Raw genomic sequence first — 19713 nt, 5'->3', positions numbered from 1 at the left:
TATAACAACGGGCCGTTCCGTCCCGTTCTGGATCTAAAAATGCTCAACAAGCTCGTGGACACCAGGCGGTTCCGGATGGAATCCCTCCGCCATGTCATCGCCTCAAGGTCCCAAGGATATTTCCTAGCATCATTAGGCATCAAGGATGCTTATCCACACGTGCCGATTGATCCAGAGCACTAGCGTTTCTACGCTTCGTTATAGGAGACGAACACCCTCTGTTCGTAGCTCTACCTTCCGGCTAGCGACAGTCCAACTGGTCTTCGCCAAGGTCAGGGCAGCAGTAGTCACAGTCCTGCACTCTCAGGGTCACTCTGTGGTCCCGTATTTAGACGATCTACTTGTCAAGGCACTCTCTTAGGAAACATGCCAACACTGCCCGAACGTTGCGCTGGAGACTCTCTAGAGTTTTGGGTGGATCATCAACTTTTTAAAGTCAGATCCGACCCCGACCCTATCGATAACATATCTAGGCATAGAGTTTCTTACTCTCTCAGCGATAGTGAAGCTGCCGCTAGACAAACAGCATTCACTACGGGCTGCAAGCTCTTCTTTAAGAACCAGTCGCACACATTGAGACGCCTCATGCACTTCCTACGTAAGATGGTAGCAATGGAGGCAGTTCCTTTCGCGCAGTTTTACTGCGTCCACTACAATGGGACATTCTCCGCCAATGGGACGAGGAGTCGACGTCCCTCAACAGAGTCGTCGTTCTTTCTCAGGCGGCCAAGGAATCTCTACGGTGGTGGCTTCTTCTCACCTCTTGGTCAAAAAGAAGGTCCAGACGCGAGTCTATCAGGGTGGGGAGCAGTTTTTCTCCACTACAGCGCTCAGGGTACGTGGACTCAGCAAGAGTCCACTCTTCAGATCAATGTTCTTGAACACAGAGCAGTGTATCTTGCCCTACAATCCTTCCAACAGCGGCTGGAAAGCAAGCATATCCGACTTCAGTCGGACAGCTCCACAGCGGTGGCATACATCAACCACCAAGGAAGAACGCGCAACCGGCAAGCCTTCCAGGAAGTCCGGCAGGTTCTGATGTGGGTGGAAGACACGGCATCCACCATATCCACAATTCACATCCCAAGTGTGGAAACTAGGAAGCTGACTTCCTAAGTCGCTGAGGTGTGGCCGAAAGAGTATGGTCTCCTCACCCGGACGGGTTTCAGGAGATCTGGCGCCGCTGACAGAGGCCGGACGTCGATCTAATGGCGTCACGGCACAACAACAATGTGCCAGCTTCATGGCACGGTTTCACAATCATCGAGCTCTGGCGGCAAACGCCTTAGTTCAGCATTGGTCGCAGTTCCAGCTACCTTAGGTGCCACCTCTGGCATTGTTGCCCAGAGTACTGCGCTAGATCAAGACCGACTGCGGCCGCGCCATCCTCGTCGCTACAAATTGGCCGAGGATGTTGTGGTACTCGGTTCTGTGGTGCCTCACGGTAGGCTAACCGGGGGCACTACCAGACCAATCAGACTGGCTGTCTCAAGGGCCATTCTTCCATTTGAATTCTACGGCCCTCAACCGGATGGTGTGGCATTGAGTCCTGGAACCTAGTGTCGTCAGGATTACCTCAGGACGTGGTTGCCACCATGAGACAGGCTAACATACCAACGTCCGCCAAGATTGACCACAGGACGTGGAAGATGTTCTTATCTCGGTGCTCGGCGCAGGGTGTTTCTCCCTGGCCGGTTGCATCGTCTATGTTTCCTTCCTTCCTGCAATCTAGGTAGGAAAATGGGTTGTCGCTCAGTTCCCTTTAGGGACAAGTCTCAGCGCTATCTGTATTTTTTCAGAAACGACGACTTCCTCAGGTACGCACGTTCCTACGGGGAGTTTGTCTTCTCAGCACTCCGTACAAGCGGCCGTTAGAGCCCTGAGATCTGAACAAGGTTCTAATTGCTCTCCAGATGCCGCCTTTCGAGCCTTTGAAGGATGTCTCCCTTCCCGTTTTTCACGGGAAGTGGCCTTCTAGTAACGGTCTCGTCTCTTAGGAGAGTTTCCGAGCTAGCAACGCTCTCATACAAACTCCCTTCCTGGTCCTTCACCAGGACAGGGTAGTTCTGCGTCCGGTTCCGGAATTTCTCCCTAAGGTGGTATCCCATTTTCATATCAATCAGGATATCACCTCACCTTCTTTGTGTCCTCGTCCAGTCCATCAATTTCAGAAAGATTTGCATCTGTTGGTTCTGGTGAGAGCACTCAGGTTCTACTTCCCGCATGGCGCTCCTGCGCCACCCGGATGCACTCTTTGTCCTTGTCGCTGGTCGGCGTAAACAGTCGCAAGCTTCCAGATCCACCCTTGCTCGGGGGCTCGAGGAACCAATTCTTGAAACCTACAGTTCTTCTGGGCTTCTGGTTCTCTCAAGGCCGAAGGCCCATTCTACCAGAGCCGTGGGTGCATCCTGGGCATTACGGCACCAGGCTACGGCTCAGCAGGTGTGTCAGGCACCCACCTGGTCGAGTCTACTTACTTTTACCAAGCATTATCAGATGCATACCTACGCTTCGGCAGACGCCAGCCTAGGTAGATAAGTCATTCAGGCGGCGGTTGGCCACCTGTAGGAGAGGGCCGTTTGACGGCCCTATCATGAGGTATTCTTTTACCCACCCAGGGATTGCTTTTGGACATCCCAATTGTCTGGGTCTCCCAATGGAGCGACAAAGAAGAAGGGAATTTTGTTTACTTACCGTAAATTCCTTTTCTTCTAGCTCCAATTGGGAGACCCAGCACCCGCCCTGTTTTCTCGGGGTTTTTCTGTTTTTTCGGGTACACATGTTGTTCATGTGGTATGGTTCAGTTCTCCGATGTTTCCTCGGATTGAATTGGTCTTTAAACCAGTTATTGGCTTTCCTCCTTCTTGCTTTGGCACTAAAACTGGTGAGCCAGTGATCCCACTGGGGGTGTATAGCCAGAAGGGGAGGGGCCTTACACTTTTAAGTGTAATACTTTGTGTGGCCTCCAGAGGCAATAGCTATACACCCAATTGTCTGGGTCTCCCAATTGGAGCTAGAAGAAAAGGAATTTACGGTAAGTAAACAAAATTCCCTTCTTTTTTCAAAAGCGTCTAGCACGACTTCCTAAGGTGCGCACGTTCCTGCAGGGGGTTTGTCATATTGTACCCCCGTACAAGCGGCCGTTAGATCCATGGGATCTGAACAGGGTACTAGTTGCCCTCCAGAAGCCGCCCTTCGAGCCTCTGAGGGAGGTGTCACTTTCTAGACTATCACAGAAAGTGGCTTTTCTGGTAGCGATCACATCTCTTCGGAGAGTGTCTGAGCTAGCAGCGCTGTCATCCAAGGCTCCTTTCCTGGTCTTCCACCAGGACAAGGTAGTGCTGCGCCCCATTCAGGAGTTTCTTCCGAAGGTGGTATCCTCTTTTCATCTTAATCAGGATATCTCTTTGCCTTCTTTTTGTCCTCATGCAGTTCATCGGTATGAGAAGGATTTACATTTGTTAGATCTGGTGAGAGCACTCAGAATCTACATTTCCCGCACGGCGCCCTTGCGCCGTTCGGATGCACTCTTTGTCCTTGTCGCTGGTAAGCGCAAAGGGTCGCAGGCTTCTAAGGCCACCCTGGCTCGATGGATCAAAGAACCAATTCTTGAAGCCTACCGTTCTGCTGGGCTTCCGGTTCCATCAGGGCTGAAGGCCCATTCTACCAGAGCCGTGGGTGCATCCTGGGCATTACGACACCAGGCTACGGCTCAACAGGTGTGCCAGGCAGCTACCTGGTCGAGTCTGCACACTTTCACCAAACATTATCAGGTGCATACCTATGCTTCGGCGGACGCCAGCCTAGGTAGAAGAGTCCTGCAGGCGGCAGTTGCCTCCCCGTAGGGGAGGGCTGTCTTGCAGCTCTAACATGAGGTATTTCTTTACCCACCCAGGGACAGCTTTTGGACGTCCCAATCGTCTGGGTCTCCCAATAGAGCGCCGAAGAAGAAGGGAATTTTGTTACTTACCGTAAATTCCTTTTCTTCTAGCTCTTATTGGGAGACCCAGCACCCGCCCTGTTGTCCTTCGGGATTTTTGGTTTTTTTTCGGGTACACATGTTGTTCATGTTGAACGGTTTTTCAGTTCTCCGATGTTACTCGGAGTGAATTTGTTTAACCAAGTTATTGGCTTTCCTCCTTCTTGCTTTTGCACTAAAACTGGTGAGCCAGTGATCCCACTGGGGGTGTATAGCCAGAAGGGGAGGGGCCTTACACTTTTTAGTGTAATGCTTTGTGTGGCCTCCGGAGGCAGTAGCTATACACCCAATCGTCTGGGTCTCCCAATAAGAGCTAGAAGAAAAGGAATTTACGGTAAGTAACAAAATTCCCTTCTTTGTTCTACTCCCCTGCGGGGCGGTCCAGTCCCATGGGCATCGCTGGTTATTCCTATGCTTCCCCTACATCAGACGGTGAGTGGTGCCAATGCCATCACATTTACAGATGCACAGCAGTTTTGCCCATATCTCGGCAGTGATTGGTCTTCAGTCCTCAGGACACGTGCACTATACATGCCAGTCGTCTCCTCATCCTGTACCTGTAGATGTGATGGAAGCACAATAATGGAATAGCCCTTTTAAGAATAGTTACAAATAAATTTGAAACAACTGCAAATATTTCTGTCAGCAATATCATGGTGGCCTCTTCTCTTGTCTACTGGTTCTCTCTTGTTGTACAAGGATTGTCTATACTTAAAATTACTCCCTGGTACATTGTATTACCTAGGACAGTTCTCTGCTTTATATACAAAAATATATTTTACTGTAATTACTTTGTGATTTTTTTATGTTGAGTTAGTTGTGTTGTTCACTATTAGGACAACCCCTTCTTATTCCACATTTGCCCCAATTAAATTAGAAAGGCTCATACTCCCCTCTGGTGGTGGCGCTGTTCCATGGGTGCCGGCACTCGCTCTCCAGGGCCTCACGTTGGGTTGTGACGTCCCACAATCCCCACGACCAATCACCCCCAGCTTCTCTCTGCAGTAATTGGGCTAGGGGCTTTCGTGACATGAAAACCTCACGTGAGCCCTAGGAGAGAGCGCCGATGGAACAGCGCCACCACCGGAGGAAAGTATGGGCCTCTCTATTTTAATTGGGGGACACGTATGAGAAAGGGTTGTCTTAGTAGTGGACAACTGTTTGTGTGGACAAATTACCATTTCTTTATCGTTCCTTTGGGAGACCCAGACCATGGGTGTTTAGCTTCTGCCTCCAGAGGACACACAAAGTACTACACTTAAAAGTGTAGCTCCTCCCTCTGAGCTTATACACCCCCTGGTAGCCAGTCCTAGCCAGTTTATTGCTTTGTGTCAGGAGGCATACATCCACACATGCATTCTCATCTGATTTGTTTGACTTTTGGAAAGAGTTTGAAGAAAAGCGGGTCCATGTCTGGACTCCCGGCATGTCCCTTCTCACCCCACTGTGTCGGCGGTGTTGTTAAGGTTGATTTACAAGGCTGCAGCCTTACATGCCGCGCTCCTTCACCATCCCTTCTGGGCTCTGGCTTGAAGTGGGAGCCAGCACGGTCTCCATGCCTGGCAGGAGTCCGGTCTCCATCCACAGCCCCTTGAGGATTCTGTTGGACCGGAGCACTCATCCCCAGAGACATGGCCCTGCGTTTCAGCAGCTAAGTACCTGAGACGTTTATGTTGGGGGTCCCGGTTCTTTATTGTAAGGGGAGTATGCTGTATGTGATTGTTTTAACTTTTCCGGCGGATTCTCTAGCTTTTGCCTGAGAACCGCGCCGATTGTGCCTGCTTGTCGGCCTCGCCGCTTAAATTTACGCCCCGGCTTCGCCGGAGGCCTAGTTTCATTTTCCTGCCCTCGCATGTCACTCATGCAGAGGGACAGGTTCGGCTCCTCCCGGCGGCCGTTCTACACAGGGGAGGGACACTCCCCACTGCTGGGGTGTCCCTCCTTCCCTGCAGGTCTCTATAGCCCTCCAGTTCCCGCTCTTTTATAGGAACGCCCCCTAGTCATTTCTCAGGCAGAGTTCACTCTGCTCTGGGACATCCTGCATTCTGCATCTCTGCTGAGGTGCTGCCGACTGGGGGACCGGGCTTCGGGATCTGGAGGGCACACAACACCGCGCTCAGCGGTCTGGTAAGCCACAGCCGGTCTCCGGTTGTGGACCTCTGCATACCAGCAGCATGTCTCACACAAGGAGCAAGGCCCAGTGGTCTCTCAGGCTGCTGCTGCACCTGTGATTGAACCCCCGGCCTGGGTAGAGTCCTTTTCTAGGTCCATATCCCAGTCATTTGCTGAGTCCATGGGACTTTTGTCCAGGACTTTGATGAATATGCATCAGCCCCCCTCACAGGGTGCCTCTAATACTCTTGACAGAGGACTTCTATCCTCTGACCTCCGTCCATCAGAGCTCACGGAGGATTCATCATCTGATCCCAGACCCCGTCCTTCTAAGAGAAGGCGCAGGGTTTCCTCCCCCTCCCCATCCCACGGCTCTGTCTCAAGAGCTGACTCTCAAGATGAGGAGGATGCCCTCACTGGGGGCTCGGAGGCTATGTATCCCATCGATTTCTCTGAGGGTGACTCAGATCTTAGTGATTTGATTGCTTCTATTCTGTGCTGGATCTCAATCCGCCAGTGTCAGAGGAGCAACTCTCTTTGGCAGAAAAACATCAGTTTACCTCGCCTAAGAGAGTGAAGAGTGTGTTCTTTAACCACTCCAGTTTTCAGACCGCTGTGACCAAACCCAGGGCCTGCCCTGACAAACGCTTTCCAAAGCGTGGTTCTGATGACCGGTTTCCATTTCCACCTGAGGTGGTCAAGGAGTGGTCTCACTCCCCAAAGGTAGACCCCCCCCCCCCCCCCCCCCCCCCCCGGTGTCCAGGCTCTCAGCCCGGACCGTTGTCGGTGGCTGACGGCACCTCACTTAGGGATTCCACTGACCGTTAGATTGACCTTCTGGCCAAATCTGTGTATGAAGCTGCGCGGGCCGCGTTTTCCCCGTCTTTTGCAGCAGTGTGGGCTCTCAAAGCCATCTCTGCTTCTCTAGAGGAGATGCATTCCCTCACCAAGGAATCTATGCCTGAGATGGTTACCTTAACTGCTCAGGCTTCAGCCTTTTCATCTTATGCCATGTCTGCCATGCTAAAGGCTGCTCACCGCACTGCGGTGGCTTCAGCTAATTCTCTTGTTATCCGCAGGATTTTGTGGCTTCGAGAGTGGAAGGCAGATGCTTCTTCCAAGAAGTTTCTTGCTGGGCTCCCTTTTGCTGGTTCACGGCTGTTTGGTGAACAGCTGGATGAAATCATTAAAGAAGCTACTGGCGGGAAGAGTACTTCCATGCCACAAACCAAGACCAGGAAACCCGCCCAGGGTAGGAATCAATCGAGGTTTCGTTCCTCCAACTGGTCATCCTCTAAGCCTTCCGCCTCGTCCGCTAACTCAGCCAAGGATCAGAAATCCAACTGGCGCCCAAAAGCGCGTCCGCAGAAGACCGCAGGAGGTTCTGCCACTAAGGCAGCTTCCTCATGACTCGGCCCGCTCCAGCCACGTCCTTAGTCGGTGGCAGGCTCTCCCACTTTGGCGACGCTTGGTTAAAGCAAGTCTCCGATCAGTGGGTGAGAGACATCATATCTCACGGTTACAGGATAGAATTCTCTTCCAGCCCTCCAAACAGATTATTTCTCTCAACTCCCCCCTGCTCCAAGGCCGCCGCCTTCTCGCAGGCCGTGGCATCCTTGCAGGCAAACGGAGTGATTGTCCCAGTTCCCGCTCAGGAACGGTTCAGAGGTTTTTACTCAAATCTCTTCCTAGTTCCAAAAAAGGACGGTACCTTCCGGCCCATCCTGGATCTCAAGCTTTTCAACAAGCATGTCCGGGTGCGGCATTTTCGCATGGAGTCTCTGCGATCAGTCATTGCCTCTATGACCCAAGGGGATTTCCTGGCGTCCATCGACATCAGAGATGCCTATCTACATGTGCCAATCGCAGTGTCACATCAGCGTTGGCTACGTTTTGCGATAGGAGAGGATCATTTCCAATTCGTGGCTCTCCCCTTCGGGTTAGCCACGGCCCCTCGGGTATTCACCAAGGTCATGGCGGCAGTGATTGCGGTCCTGCACCTCCAGGGGTTAGCAGTGCTTCCTTATCTGGACGACCTTCTGGTCAAGGGTACATCCAGCGCAGACTGTCAGCGGAGTGTTTCGCTCACTCTCGCCACCCTAGCCCAATTCGGGTGGATTGTCAATCTTCCCAAATCCACTCTGACTCCGACCCAGAGTCTCACGTACCTAGGGATGCAGTTCGAGACTTTTCCGGCACTTGTGAAGTTGCCCTTAATCAAACAGCAGTCTCTCCGGCTAGCGGTGCGCTCTCTCCTGAGGCCCCGCCGTTATTCCCTCAGGCGCCTGATGCAGGTGCTGGGTCAAATGGTGGCCTCCATGGAGGCGGTTTTCTTTGCCCAGTTCCATCTGCGTCCTCTGCAGCTGGACATTCTCCGCTGTTGGGACAAGCGGCCTTCCTCCTTACAGAGGTTACTGGCTCTGTCGCCACGGACCAGGAGCTCTCTTCAATGGTGGCTTCGACCCCTCTCCCTGTCCCAAGGACGCTCCTTCCTGACTCCGTCCTGGGTGATTCTCACCACGGATGCCAGCCTTTCCGGCTGGGGAGCGGTACATCTCCACCACAGAGCACAGGGCACTTGGACTCCGTCCGAGTCAGCCCTTTCAATCAATGTGCTGGAAACCAGAGCTGTGCTTCTAGCTCTCCTAGCCTTTCACCACCTGTTGGCGGGCAGGCACATTCGAGTCCAGTCAGACAACGCGACAGCGGTTGCCTACATCAATTACCAAGGCGGGACACGCAGCCGCCTGGCAATGTTGGAGGTCCAACTCATTCTTCAATGGGCGGAGGACTCCAAGTCCACCATATCCGCAGTCCACATCCCTGGCGTAGAAAACTGGGAGGCAGATTATCTCAGCCGTCAATCCGTGGACGGTGGCGAGTGGTCCCTGCACCCGGCAGTGTTTCAGTCAATCTGCCGCAAGTGGGGCACTCCGGACGTGGACCTAATGGCATCCCGTCACAACAACAAGGTTCCGGTTTACGTGGCTCGCTCCCACGATCCTCAGGCCTTCGCCGCGGACGCGCTGGTTCAAGACTGGTCCCAGTTTCGTCTGTCCTACGTGTTTCCCCCTCTAGCTCTCTTGCCCAGAGTCCTGCGCAACATCAGAATGGAGGGCCGTCGAGTCATCCTCATTGCACCGGACTGGCCCAGGCGAGCTTGGTATCCGGACCTGCTCCAACTGTCCGTGGAGATGCCGTGGCATCTTCCGGACCGTCCAGACCTGCTCTCGCAAGGTCCGTTTTTTCCGCCCGAATTCTGCGGCCCTCAAATTGACGGCGTGGCTCTTGAGTCCTGGATTTTGACGGCTTCTGCTATTCCTCCTGAAGTCATCTCCACTATGACTCGGGCCCGTAAGTCTTCCTCCGTCAAGATCTATCACAGGACTTGGAAAATTTTCCTGTCCTGGTGTCGCTCTTCCGGCCATTCTCCTTGGCCATTCTCGTTGCCGACCCTTCTGTCTTTTTTTACAGTCCGGTCTGCAGCTAGGACTGTCCCTCAACTCTCTCAAGGGACAAGTCTCAGCTCTGTCAGTGCTGTTCCAGCGGCGTCTCGCCCGGCTGGCTCAGGTCCGCACCTTCATGCAAGGTGCGTCTCACATCATTCCGCCTTATCGGCGGCCCTTGGATCCCTGGGACCTTAACTTGGTCCTCACGCTATTGCAGAAACCCCCTTTCAAGCCCCTTAGGGAGGTTTCTTTGTATCGTCTTTCTCAAAAGGTGGCCTTTCTAGTTGCCATAACTTCTCTCAGGAGAGTCTCTGATTTGGCTGCGCTCTCCTCGGAGTCACCTTTTTTATTTTTTCACCAAGACAAGGTAGTTCTCCGTCCGACCCCGGACTTTCTTCCTAAGGTGGTCTCTCCCTTCCACCTTAACCAGGATATTTCCTTGCCTTCCTTCTGTCCGGCCCCTGTTCATCGCTTTGAGAAAGCGCTGCATACTCTAGATCTGGTGCGTGCTCTCCGGATTTATGTGTCTCGCACCGCTGCGCTTAGGCGGTGCACCTCTCTTTTTGTGCTAACCACAGGGCGGCGCAAGGGTCTCTCTGCTTCTAAGCCGACCTTGGCCCGTTGGATTAGATCGACCATTTCGGACGCCTACCAGAGTACTCAGGTGCCTCGACCAGAGCTGTCGGTGCCTCTTGGGCTTTTAGGCACCAGGCTACGGCTCAACAAGTCTGTCAGGCTGCCACTTGGACTAGCCTGCATACCTTTTCGAAGCACTACCAAGTGCATGCTCATGCTTCGGCAGATGCGAGCTTGGGCAGACGCATCCTTCAGGCGGCTGTCGCCCACTTGTGAAGTTAGGCTCCGCCTACTTCTTAGTTTTTCTGTTTATTCCCACCCAGGGACAGCTTTGGAACGTCCCATTGTCTGGGTCTCCCAAAGGAACGATAAAGAAAAAGAGAATTTTGTTACCGTAAATTCTTTTTCTTATAGTTCCGTATTGGGAGACCCAGCACCCTCCCTGTTGCCTGTTGGCAATTTTCTTGTTCCGTGTGTTATCACTGGCTGTTGTCGTGGACAGAGTCTCCGGTTGTTCCGGTTCTTACTCGGTTCTACTTGTGGATGGCTATTCTCCTTCAGCTTTTGCACTAAACTGGCTAGGACTGGCTACCAGGGGGTGTATAAGCTCAGAGGGAGGAGCTACACTTTTAATTGTAGTACTTTGTGTGTCCTCCGGAGGCAGAAGCTAAACACCCATGGTCTGGGTCTCCCAATACGGAACTATAAGAAAAAGAATTTACGGTAAGTAACAAAATTCTCTTTTTTGAAGCTATCCCTGTATGTCAGTTTTATATACTGTATGTATCTTTGCTGTGTACTTGGTGTTATGTAACTGCAAACTATATCTTTCTTATTGTTAATTTAGGCACTACTGCAAAGTTCAGCTAGTCGGAAGACCCAGAAAAAAAAGAAAAAGAAGGTAACTGCGTCAGTTGGCTAACCCACCTGCTCCTTTAAATGGCTGATAACAGAGAGCTATTATTAGAGACTATATGAAAGTTATTGTAAGCATTAACAAATGGAGGGAAAAAAAAAAAGTGCTAAACCGATAATGTGTTAACTAGTTGTGGAAGGACAGTACCAGTCTTAAGAGTTGTCCAGTCTAAAGTGATGTCTGCAATAACTCTACATGACTGCAGTCGTATGTATCCTCCCAGCGCACACACTATGCACTACAGGGATTTGCTGGTCTCTTGAGCCGTGAGCGGAGGTTATGTGATCGCAGTTGTGCACTATGCATGTTCCTGGCCAGAACCCCACCAGTGGACGCGCACCTCACTCAAAGCAAATGTATTGAGCAAGGCTGCGCCCACTCGATAACCCTGCCCACGCCATACACTTATATTGAGCGATGCTGCGCTCACTAGTCAGGTTCTGGCCAGGAACATGGATAGCGCACAATTGCGGTCACATGACCACCATTCCCAGTTCAAAAACCAGCGACTCCTCAGTGTGCGCTCATAGAGTGACTGCAGACTTATCATTTTAGACCAAACAACCTCTTTAAACATTTAACGCTTAACCACTCAAGGCCACTTGCTTAAGGGCATTCGGATCAATAGGGGGGCAGATGTGCAGTGTCCAATTGCGGACACTACAGTTGACAGAGTTGTGCTGTGCAGCTCCGCAACGCAACACATCTGGCCGGCACCGGGAACACGGGAACAGTTGATTGGCTGGAGTGCACTGGGTATCACACCCCCATTCATCTGATATTGATGACAAAAACTAAGGCTAGGCCGTCAATCTAAAAGTTTCAGACAACCCCTTTAATAACATTTGTTATAAACTATTGGGAGAAAGAAGAGTTTCTATTTTTTTATCTTTATTACTCAAGATATGTGTGATATGATTCTTCTTCTGCCATTTTGATAAAATGTTGTGCTTTATCCATTCCAGGCGTCAAAGAATGCGGAACAGGCCACTGCGGAGGATAATGAAGGCACAGAGTGAGGATAACGCCTCGTGGAGGTGTTTGACTTCAACCTGCCAGTTTATTTTTTAGTGTCTGCGTTATTTTTGCCTCCTTCCCCCTCTCCCAAGAAGTATGAAATATTGTAAAAGAAAAGCCTCTGATGAGTGCTAACGGATCCAGGCCTTCCCCGCCCTCTTTGGATACAAAACACAGACATTGAGGGTACCGTCCTCTTTGGAATTTACACCAGACTACTTAACCAAAAATCTATAAAAGCGAACAATAAAATCAGGCATAAAACCAGTCTTAAGCCCCTCTTTCTAAATAAATGTCCATGTTTTATAAAATTGGAACAAGTCATCCTTAAAGATTTCTACCACTGCTACCACTACTCCACCTCCCTCTGCGGCCAAGGCGGCTCTGATCACAGAACTGACCGTATCATACGTTTCCTCTTGTGAGAATCTCATGGCAGTTCTGGACAGGCACTGCCGAAGCCATGACTGTTCAGATCCAAATACAGATCACCAAGTAGGTTATCATGAAGCAACCTGTGCTCCAAATGGGTTTTCAGGACTCGTGTTTTGTACTAATATTGCAGAGAAATGGTTTTCAACTTGATGTGTCCCATTACTTTCTCCTAAACCTTAATTGAAGGTAGACCTGAAGCTTAAAGGATTAATCCGGTGCTCCTCACTTCCACATAAGGAGGAGAGTGGCGCTGATGACGGCAGATGCCGGCCAGGACATGTGCGGGGCGAGTAGGTATTGTGCTTGTGTCCTTTTCTAATGTATAGGACTAGTGCTCGCTAATTCCTGACCATGCACTCGTCCTGGCCGGTGTCCATAAAAACAAAATGAGCATGTTTTCATGTAAGAGCGTTTGCGACCAATGCCATGTTGTTGTAATACCTTGTCTGCACAGTACTACTCTGGCTCCTTGCATTATCTGTTTTCTCTAAATCAATTTCCTATTTACTCTAAAATGAATGAATTTAATTCTAAGTTTTAAACCTTTAACCCAATCATGTTCTGTAGATTCATGCACAGTTTGATTTTTTTTAAACTATATATACATGAAAGTATTAAATGGGAATATGTCAGCCCAAATGGCTAATATAAAGTAAGAACATAGCCTTGTCGGGAATATAGACTTAGAAAAATCACACCTTTTAGTTGTCTGATCGCTGCCTCTATTCTATAAAAAGTGACGTTTAATCAGATATGCTTATTTGGGGTGATTTGTGCACCCTAGGTGTGACCAAAAGACAGTCCCTGCCCACTGAATTTGTATGTCCCCATCTACCTCGCTAGTGTCAGCACTCGCTTGCCTGAGCTTTCCCTGCATTTAGTGTTTGCTCCAGGTTCTGTCAGTCACCAGGAAGGGAGGTGGGAATAGGCAAAATCAGTGGGCGGAGCGGTGGACTGAGTCTTTTGGCCACACCAAGGGTGCACTGAGCACCTAATCAGTATAGCTGATGAAACTTTTTAGGTTTCTACAGTATGGAGGCAGTGATCCCTGACAAGACTGTTAGTTTATCTTGTCTGGGCTGACTACCACGGTTCTCATGAATTACATGTTAAGGCTGGCTTCACATCAGCGGTATTTTGCCGCAGAACCGGATCCAGCACAAATGCGTTTCACTTTCACTTATTTCCAATGGACTTGCTGCAACATGCGGTCACATGCAGTTGCCTGCGTCATACACAACAGCATGTGACCGTATCTTGCCGCGAGTCCAGTGGAAATTAATGGAAGTGAAACGCATTTATGCCGGATCCGGTTTTGCGGCAAAATACCGCTGATTTGAAGCCAGCGTAACTCCCGAATTGATCGGGATTTCCAGTTTGTCTTTTTTTTTTTTTAATATCAATGGAAGTGAATGAAGACTGAGCCAGTAAAGGTGAACCCCACTTTCTGTGAACTGTTTGTATACTTTAGCCATTACTTTACATTATACAAGACGGATCTAGTATATAGACCGTGTATGAGGACTTTAGCTCTCCGAGAGTACGCCTTTGAGCATTCATTCTAGGATTGTAAGTACCTGCCTAATTTTGGGGGGCTTTCCTCTCTAAGGGATGCTCTGCATTTGCAAGCACATCATCAATACATTTTTTGGTCTAGATTGTTACGTATAAGTAAATTAATATTGGGAAAACCATTGTAATTCCAAATTTTGAATGAACTTGCAATGTAACTTTATCATCAAGTAACTTGGAAAAAACCTTTACATGCTCCATAAACGTATAGGGGTAGGCTTTCCTCTAAGGTAATTCTCCATTGAAAATAGCTTTTTTTTTTTTTTTCTTCATTGTTTAGATGCCATAATGGCCACACTAATGGGTTTGAAAACCCATTGTCATATAATAATAGGAAAGCTAATAATCCTGAACATAGGAACTATCGACCAAAGTGGAAAATGACCACAGAGTGTCGCTTTTCAGTATCTGTCCTGCCCTACATACCTAACGCATATTTATTAGAATTATCACGGTGTAATACTTACTTTCCCGTGTGGTGGCGCTGCAGGGATTTTGAATACTTACTACAGGTTTTCCCTACAGATCAATCGCTTTGGAAAATCAGAAGCTTCTAACTAGTAGAGATTATCAAAGTCAGAGAACACCATTAATAGTTGTAAATTCTTAATGTATGGGCCCAATTTTTAATTTGCGGGGTATTTTTTTACATTTCTCTTGTTTTCATTGAAGATTTGTGCCAAATTCTTCAAAATGATGCCCATGGTTCATCATGAATTGTGTGCAAAATAAAGAGAGGCTCTTTTTTTTTTCTTATTTTTTTGAATTTTTAGCACACAAAAAAAATTGTTTCACTAAATTGTTTAAAAATGTGTGCAGAAATTTCAGGAGCAGGAGGACATAAAACCACTCCAGGGGGATACCCACAAAAATATTTAACAAACTTTAACAATGGCACAAATCAAAAACTAGACACAGTGAGGATACAATAAAGGATCGGGCCCTGTGTGAGTGATTAGAGAACCTGCGATATGGTGGATGCTGCCCAGTTCAGGGGTAACGTGTACCAGGCACCGGCTGTATGACCAAGCCAGGCATCTTTGACTCTTTAAATGCTGCTACGTTTTAGAGAAAAATCAAGACTGCGCTGTAGACTAGTCTGACAGGCGGGATACAGTTGACTTCTCGCTTCCCTGGATTGACAGATCTCTGTCCACCTATAGCCAGAGACATGACAGTCCAGGCAGCAGGCGGGGAGAACCTACCGAGAACCCGCTTGTCTGACTAGTCTACACCGCGGACTCAGTCCTCGGCGGGTATTAAAAGGGCGTTTTGAGTATCAAACTTGCCTGGTTGAGTTCGTACAGCCCGTGCCTGTTACCTCCTGCCCCTGCATTGGGCAGCATATACCGGAGTCCCTTTTAATGTAATTTACAGACTTGTCTCCGTGGCTAATGCTCTTTAACACCATGTTCACATACAGCAGAACTGCTGCAGATCTTCTCTCTGGATTTGGCTACAGAAAATCTGAAGCTAATATAGTAGCAACAAAGTGGATGAGATTTTAATCTGAACCACACAATGCAATGAGATGTCCGCACATAAATTGACATGGAGTGGATTTTAAAACGTAGTGTATGTACAGTGAAATCCATTACAGTGCAATGGATCCCAATCCCCCACCCCCACATATCATGTAAAAAGCATAAAGGGATTGTACCAAGTGTGGATGTTATCCCCCATTCATTGGATAGAGGATAACTTTCCAGTCGCTGGAGGTCCAACTACCGGGATTCCCACTGAATGGAGTGGTTGTCGATTATGCACATTTCCACTCCATTCATTCTTATGGGAGAGCAGCCTAGCACTGTGCTCATCTCTCTGGCAATCCCATAAGAATCAATGGAGTAGTAGTGCGCATAGTCCATCATGGCTCCATTCACATGGGACTCTTCAGAGCCTGATTCTCTAGATCGGTATTCTTCTGTTCGGTGGATAGGGGACCCACTTCCAGGCTTAGCAAAGCCCCTATATACTGCTCTCAGAATACCACTGTGATTGGTTCCTGTAAACAGGTATTATATAGCGTTTTTGATTTTTAGCTACAGTCTGTATAGGTAGTGATGTTTCCTCGCTCTTTCACTGATGCAGACGTCCATCCGATTTCCACAATATGAAGAAAACTTCTATTTTTATATCATGTAATCCATTTTCTTGTGTCACTTCTTGTTCCTTCCTGGGTAGACATGTTCTGAAGACTGAAGGTTATTTTGTTTTTTCCCTCCCTGTTTCTTATCTAATGAATTGTGTGGTAACATCCACTGGCTATAGAGAGCCCCAAATATTCGGGATTGGCACAGCTGCATGTTGGTGTTATACACCTGGTCTGGCGGCTGGGACATGAGGCGAACGCATGATTGTGATTTATCTGATGAACAGTTTATGACTTGGTTTTCCTGTGGGGTTAATTCTGGTATCAGATGGGTTAAATCACTGTGATTGCAAGAAAAAAAAAATGAATTTTTTTACTCACTTTTACTACTAAATATGTATTTCTTGGAAAAAAAAAATGCCTGCAAGTAATGTTACAAGTTTCCCTTGCAATCTGTATATTTTCCCAAATAAAATTGGTATTGACTGACTGGTACATGGTTATCAGAGGTTTTGTCTTTACTCTTCTTTTCACAGCTATTCACAGCCTCTCATGGGTTGTACTACGAACAACATGTATCATTTATCTACAAGAATGATGATTGATTCTGATTGCTGAGGTCTTCAGATGAAAATAGATCCATTGTTATCTAATATATAAAGGTGTGTGTGTGTATGTCCGGGATTGGCAACCGCACCGTCGCAGCTACAGCCACAACATTTTGCACACTCACACTTCTGGACCCCGAGAGTGTCATAGGCTATGTTTTGAGGGGAAATTTTAACCCCGCTCTTTACAGTTATTTGCCAAAAAACCTGCCTCCATTAAAGCGAATGGAGCTCGGAGCCACAGTGCAGCCAGAACTTCAGAAGAATGCGCAGCCACGCCCTTATATGGAACTAGCTGTACTACCCGGCTTCGCCCGGGTTAATAACTGCTGTTAACAAAATAGAATGTATTAACAAAAATTTATTCTGCACACAAAAAACACAAAACAAATAGATATAAATGTAATTAAAAGGCAAAAACTAAGCTAATAGAAGCATGTCACAACATATATTTCAACACCACAGATATTCCACACAGATTTAACATCCTATGACCTCACACATACTGAGAATGTCCTTTGTTGCCTATATTAACCAATCAGAGCTCAGATTAATTAACTGTAGCAAAATAGAAGCTAAGCTGTGATTGGTTGCTATTTGCAGCCTGATAAATCTCCAGGCAACAGAAAGCCCTCCCCCCTGACAGTATATATTAGCTCACACACACACAAAATAGACAGGTCATGTGACTGACAGCTGCCGTATTTCCTATATGGTACATTTGTTGTTCTTGTAGTTTGGCTGCTTATTAATCATATTTTCTTTGTCGCTCTATTGGGAGACCCAGACAATTGGGTGTATAGCTACTGCCTCCGGAGGCCACACAAAGCACTACACTTAAAAGTGTAAGGCCCCTCCCCTACTGCCTATACACCCCCCGTGGGATCACGGGCTCCTCAGTTTTCATGCTTTGTGCGAAGGAGGCTAACATCCACGCATAGCTCCACTGTTTAGTCAGCAGCAGCTGCTGACTTTGTCGGATGGAAGAAAAGAGGGCCCATACTAGGGCCCCCAGCATGCTCCCTTCTCACCCCACTTTTGTTGGCGGTGTTTGTTAAGGTTGAGGTACCCATTGCGGGTACGCAGGCTGGAGCCGACATGCTGCTTTCCTTCCCCATCCCCTTAGGGCTCTGGGTGAAGTGGGATCCTATCGGTCTCCAAGCACAGGAGACCGTGCTCCGTCCACAGCCCCTGGGAATCTGCTGGATGTGGAGATGAGTATCGTCAGGGACAGGGCCCTGCTACATTTAAGGTACTCTGGGTCCCCGTACAGATCGCGCACACACACCAGCATTGCTGGGTGTGTTAGTGCGCCGGGGACAGCAGCGTGGCGCGCTGGTGCTTTACTCACTGCAGCTTTGCTGAGTGAGTTTCTGTATTAGGAACTGCCGCGCCGGCCGCTGCTGGCGGTTTTTTACACTGCGGTGCGGCTGGGACTTGTGGTGCGCCGGGGACTTCCGCGCTGGCCGTGCTTATACGACGGCCGCGCTTATAAATCGAGTCCCCGGCTTTTGCGGCCTAGTTCCGTTTCGTTCCCGCCCCCAGGCCTGCCAGTCAGGGGAAGGGCGGGACGCTGGTCAGAACGTCAGCGCCGAGGGCTGGAGTCTGCTTAGCATACTCCAACCCCCCTCACTAGGCACAGTGGGACGCTAGTTTCCCGCACTTTGTCTGGGGCACGCCCACGGCCCGCCCCTCTTCACAGGACGCCGGCAGCCATTCCTGTTTGCAGTCTGAGTGGAGAAGGGACACGAGCTCTGGGAGACCCAGGCACGGGATTCTGGCGGTCACACACCCGCTTTTCAGCGGGCGGTAAGCAGCCCTCGAGGGCTCACCCCACTAGTGCCGCAGTGTTCATTTGTACTTTATGCTTGTATGCTATACATTGCATTGTACGGTCGCTATTCTTGGCTATATACCCTCCTAGATTGCTAGACAACAGCATGTCGTCCGCAAAAAGCAAAGGGGCCAAGACACAGGCTTTCTATGCTACTTGTACCGCATGTAAGGCTGTTCTACCGGCAGGTGCCACTGACCCCCATTGTGTGCAATGTTCGGCCCCTGTAGCACTTGCTCAGCCGGGGCCTCTGCTAGAGGTGGCCCAAGGAGAACCACCTGTGAACACTGTCCAGGTGGCAGGGACGGAGTTTGCAGTTTTTGCTGATAAACTGTCGGTGACTATGTCTAAAATCCTTGAGACTTTGCAGTCCAGACCGGTAACTCAGACCATGGGCACTGTTGAGTCAATGCTCCCTGGTTCCCCTCTTTTGGAACACATCCGTGCTCCGGGGGGGTCCCATGCATCCCGGGGTCATGGCTCTGACACGGACGACAGTCCCAGACAGCCTAAGCGAGCTCGCTATGAGCGACCCTCGACTTCATCACACTGGTCAGGGTCCCAGCAGGAAGGCTCTCTGTTTGATGAGACAGAGGTTGCTGATCAGGATTCTGATCCTGAGACCGCTCTCAATCTGGATACACCTGATGGGGACGCAATGGTGAATGATCTCATAGCGTCCATCAATAAAATGTTGGATATTTCTCCCACAGCTCCTCCAGTGGAGGAGTCAGCTTCACAGCAGGAGAAATTCCATTTCAGGTATCCTAAGCGTAAATTGAGTACTTTTCTGGACCACTCTGACTTTAGAGAGTCAGTCCAGAAACACCACGCTTATCCAGATAAGCGTTTCTCCAAACGTCTTAAGGATACACGTTATCCCTTTCCCCCTGACGTGGTCAAAGGCTGGACCCAGTGTCCAAAGGTGGATCCCCCAATCTCCAGGCTTGCGGCTAGATCCATAGTTGCAGTGGAAGATGGGGCTTCACTTAAAGATGCCACTGACAGACAGATGGAGCTCTGGTTGAAATCCATCTATGAAGCTATCGGCGCGTCGTTTGCTCCAGCATTCGCAGCCGTATGGGCACTCCAAGCTATTTCAGCTGGTTTGGCGCAGATTGAC

General features: G+C 49.2%; 1 protein-coding gene across 1 annotated transcript in view; it reads left to right on the top strand.

Moving 5' to 3' along the window:
* Positions 1-16643, top strand: part of PA2G4 (proliferation-associated 2G4) — a 102393-nt gene extending 85750 nt beyond the window's left edge. The window contains exons 12-13 of the mRNA XM_075336985.1: positions 10964-11017; positions 11998-16643. Coding sequence (XP_075193100.1) covers positions 10964-11017; positions 11998-12051 — 108 coding nt within the window. The 3' untranslated portion in view covers positions 12052-16643. The remainder of the gene's footprint in view (positions 1-10963; positions 11018-11997) is intronic.
* Positions 16644-19713: the final 3070 nt, after the last annotated feature.

The sequence above is a fragment of the Anomaloglossus baeobatrachus genome, chromosome 2, assembly GCF_048569485.1.
Source record: "Anomaloglossus baeobatrachus isolate aAnoBae1 chromosome 2, aAnoBae1.hap1, whole genome shotgun sequence".
In the NCBI taxonomy this organism is placed as follows: domain Eukaryota; kingdom Metazoa; phylum Chordata; class Amphibia; order Anura; family Aromobatidae; genus Anomaloglossus; species Anomaloglossus baeobatrachus.
This window is presented reverse-complemented; position numbering and strand designations above follow the sequence as displayed.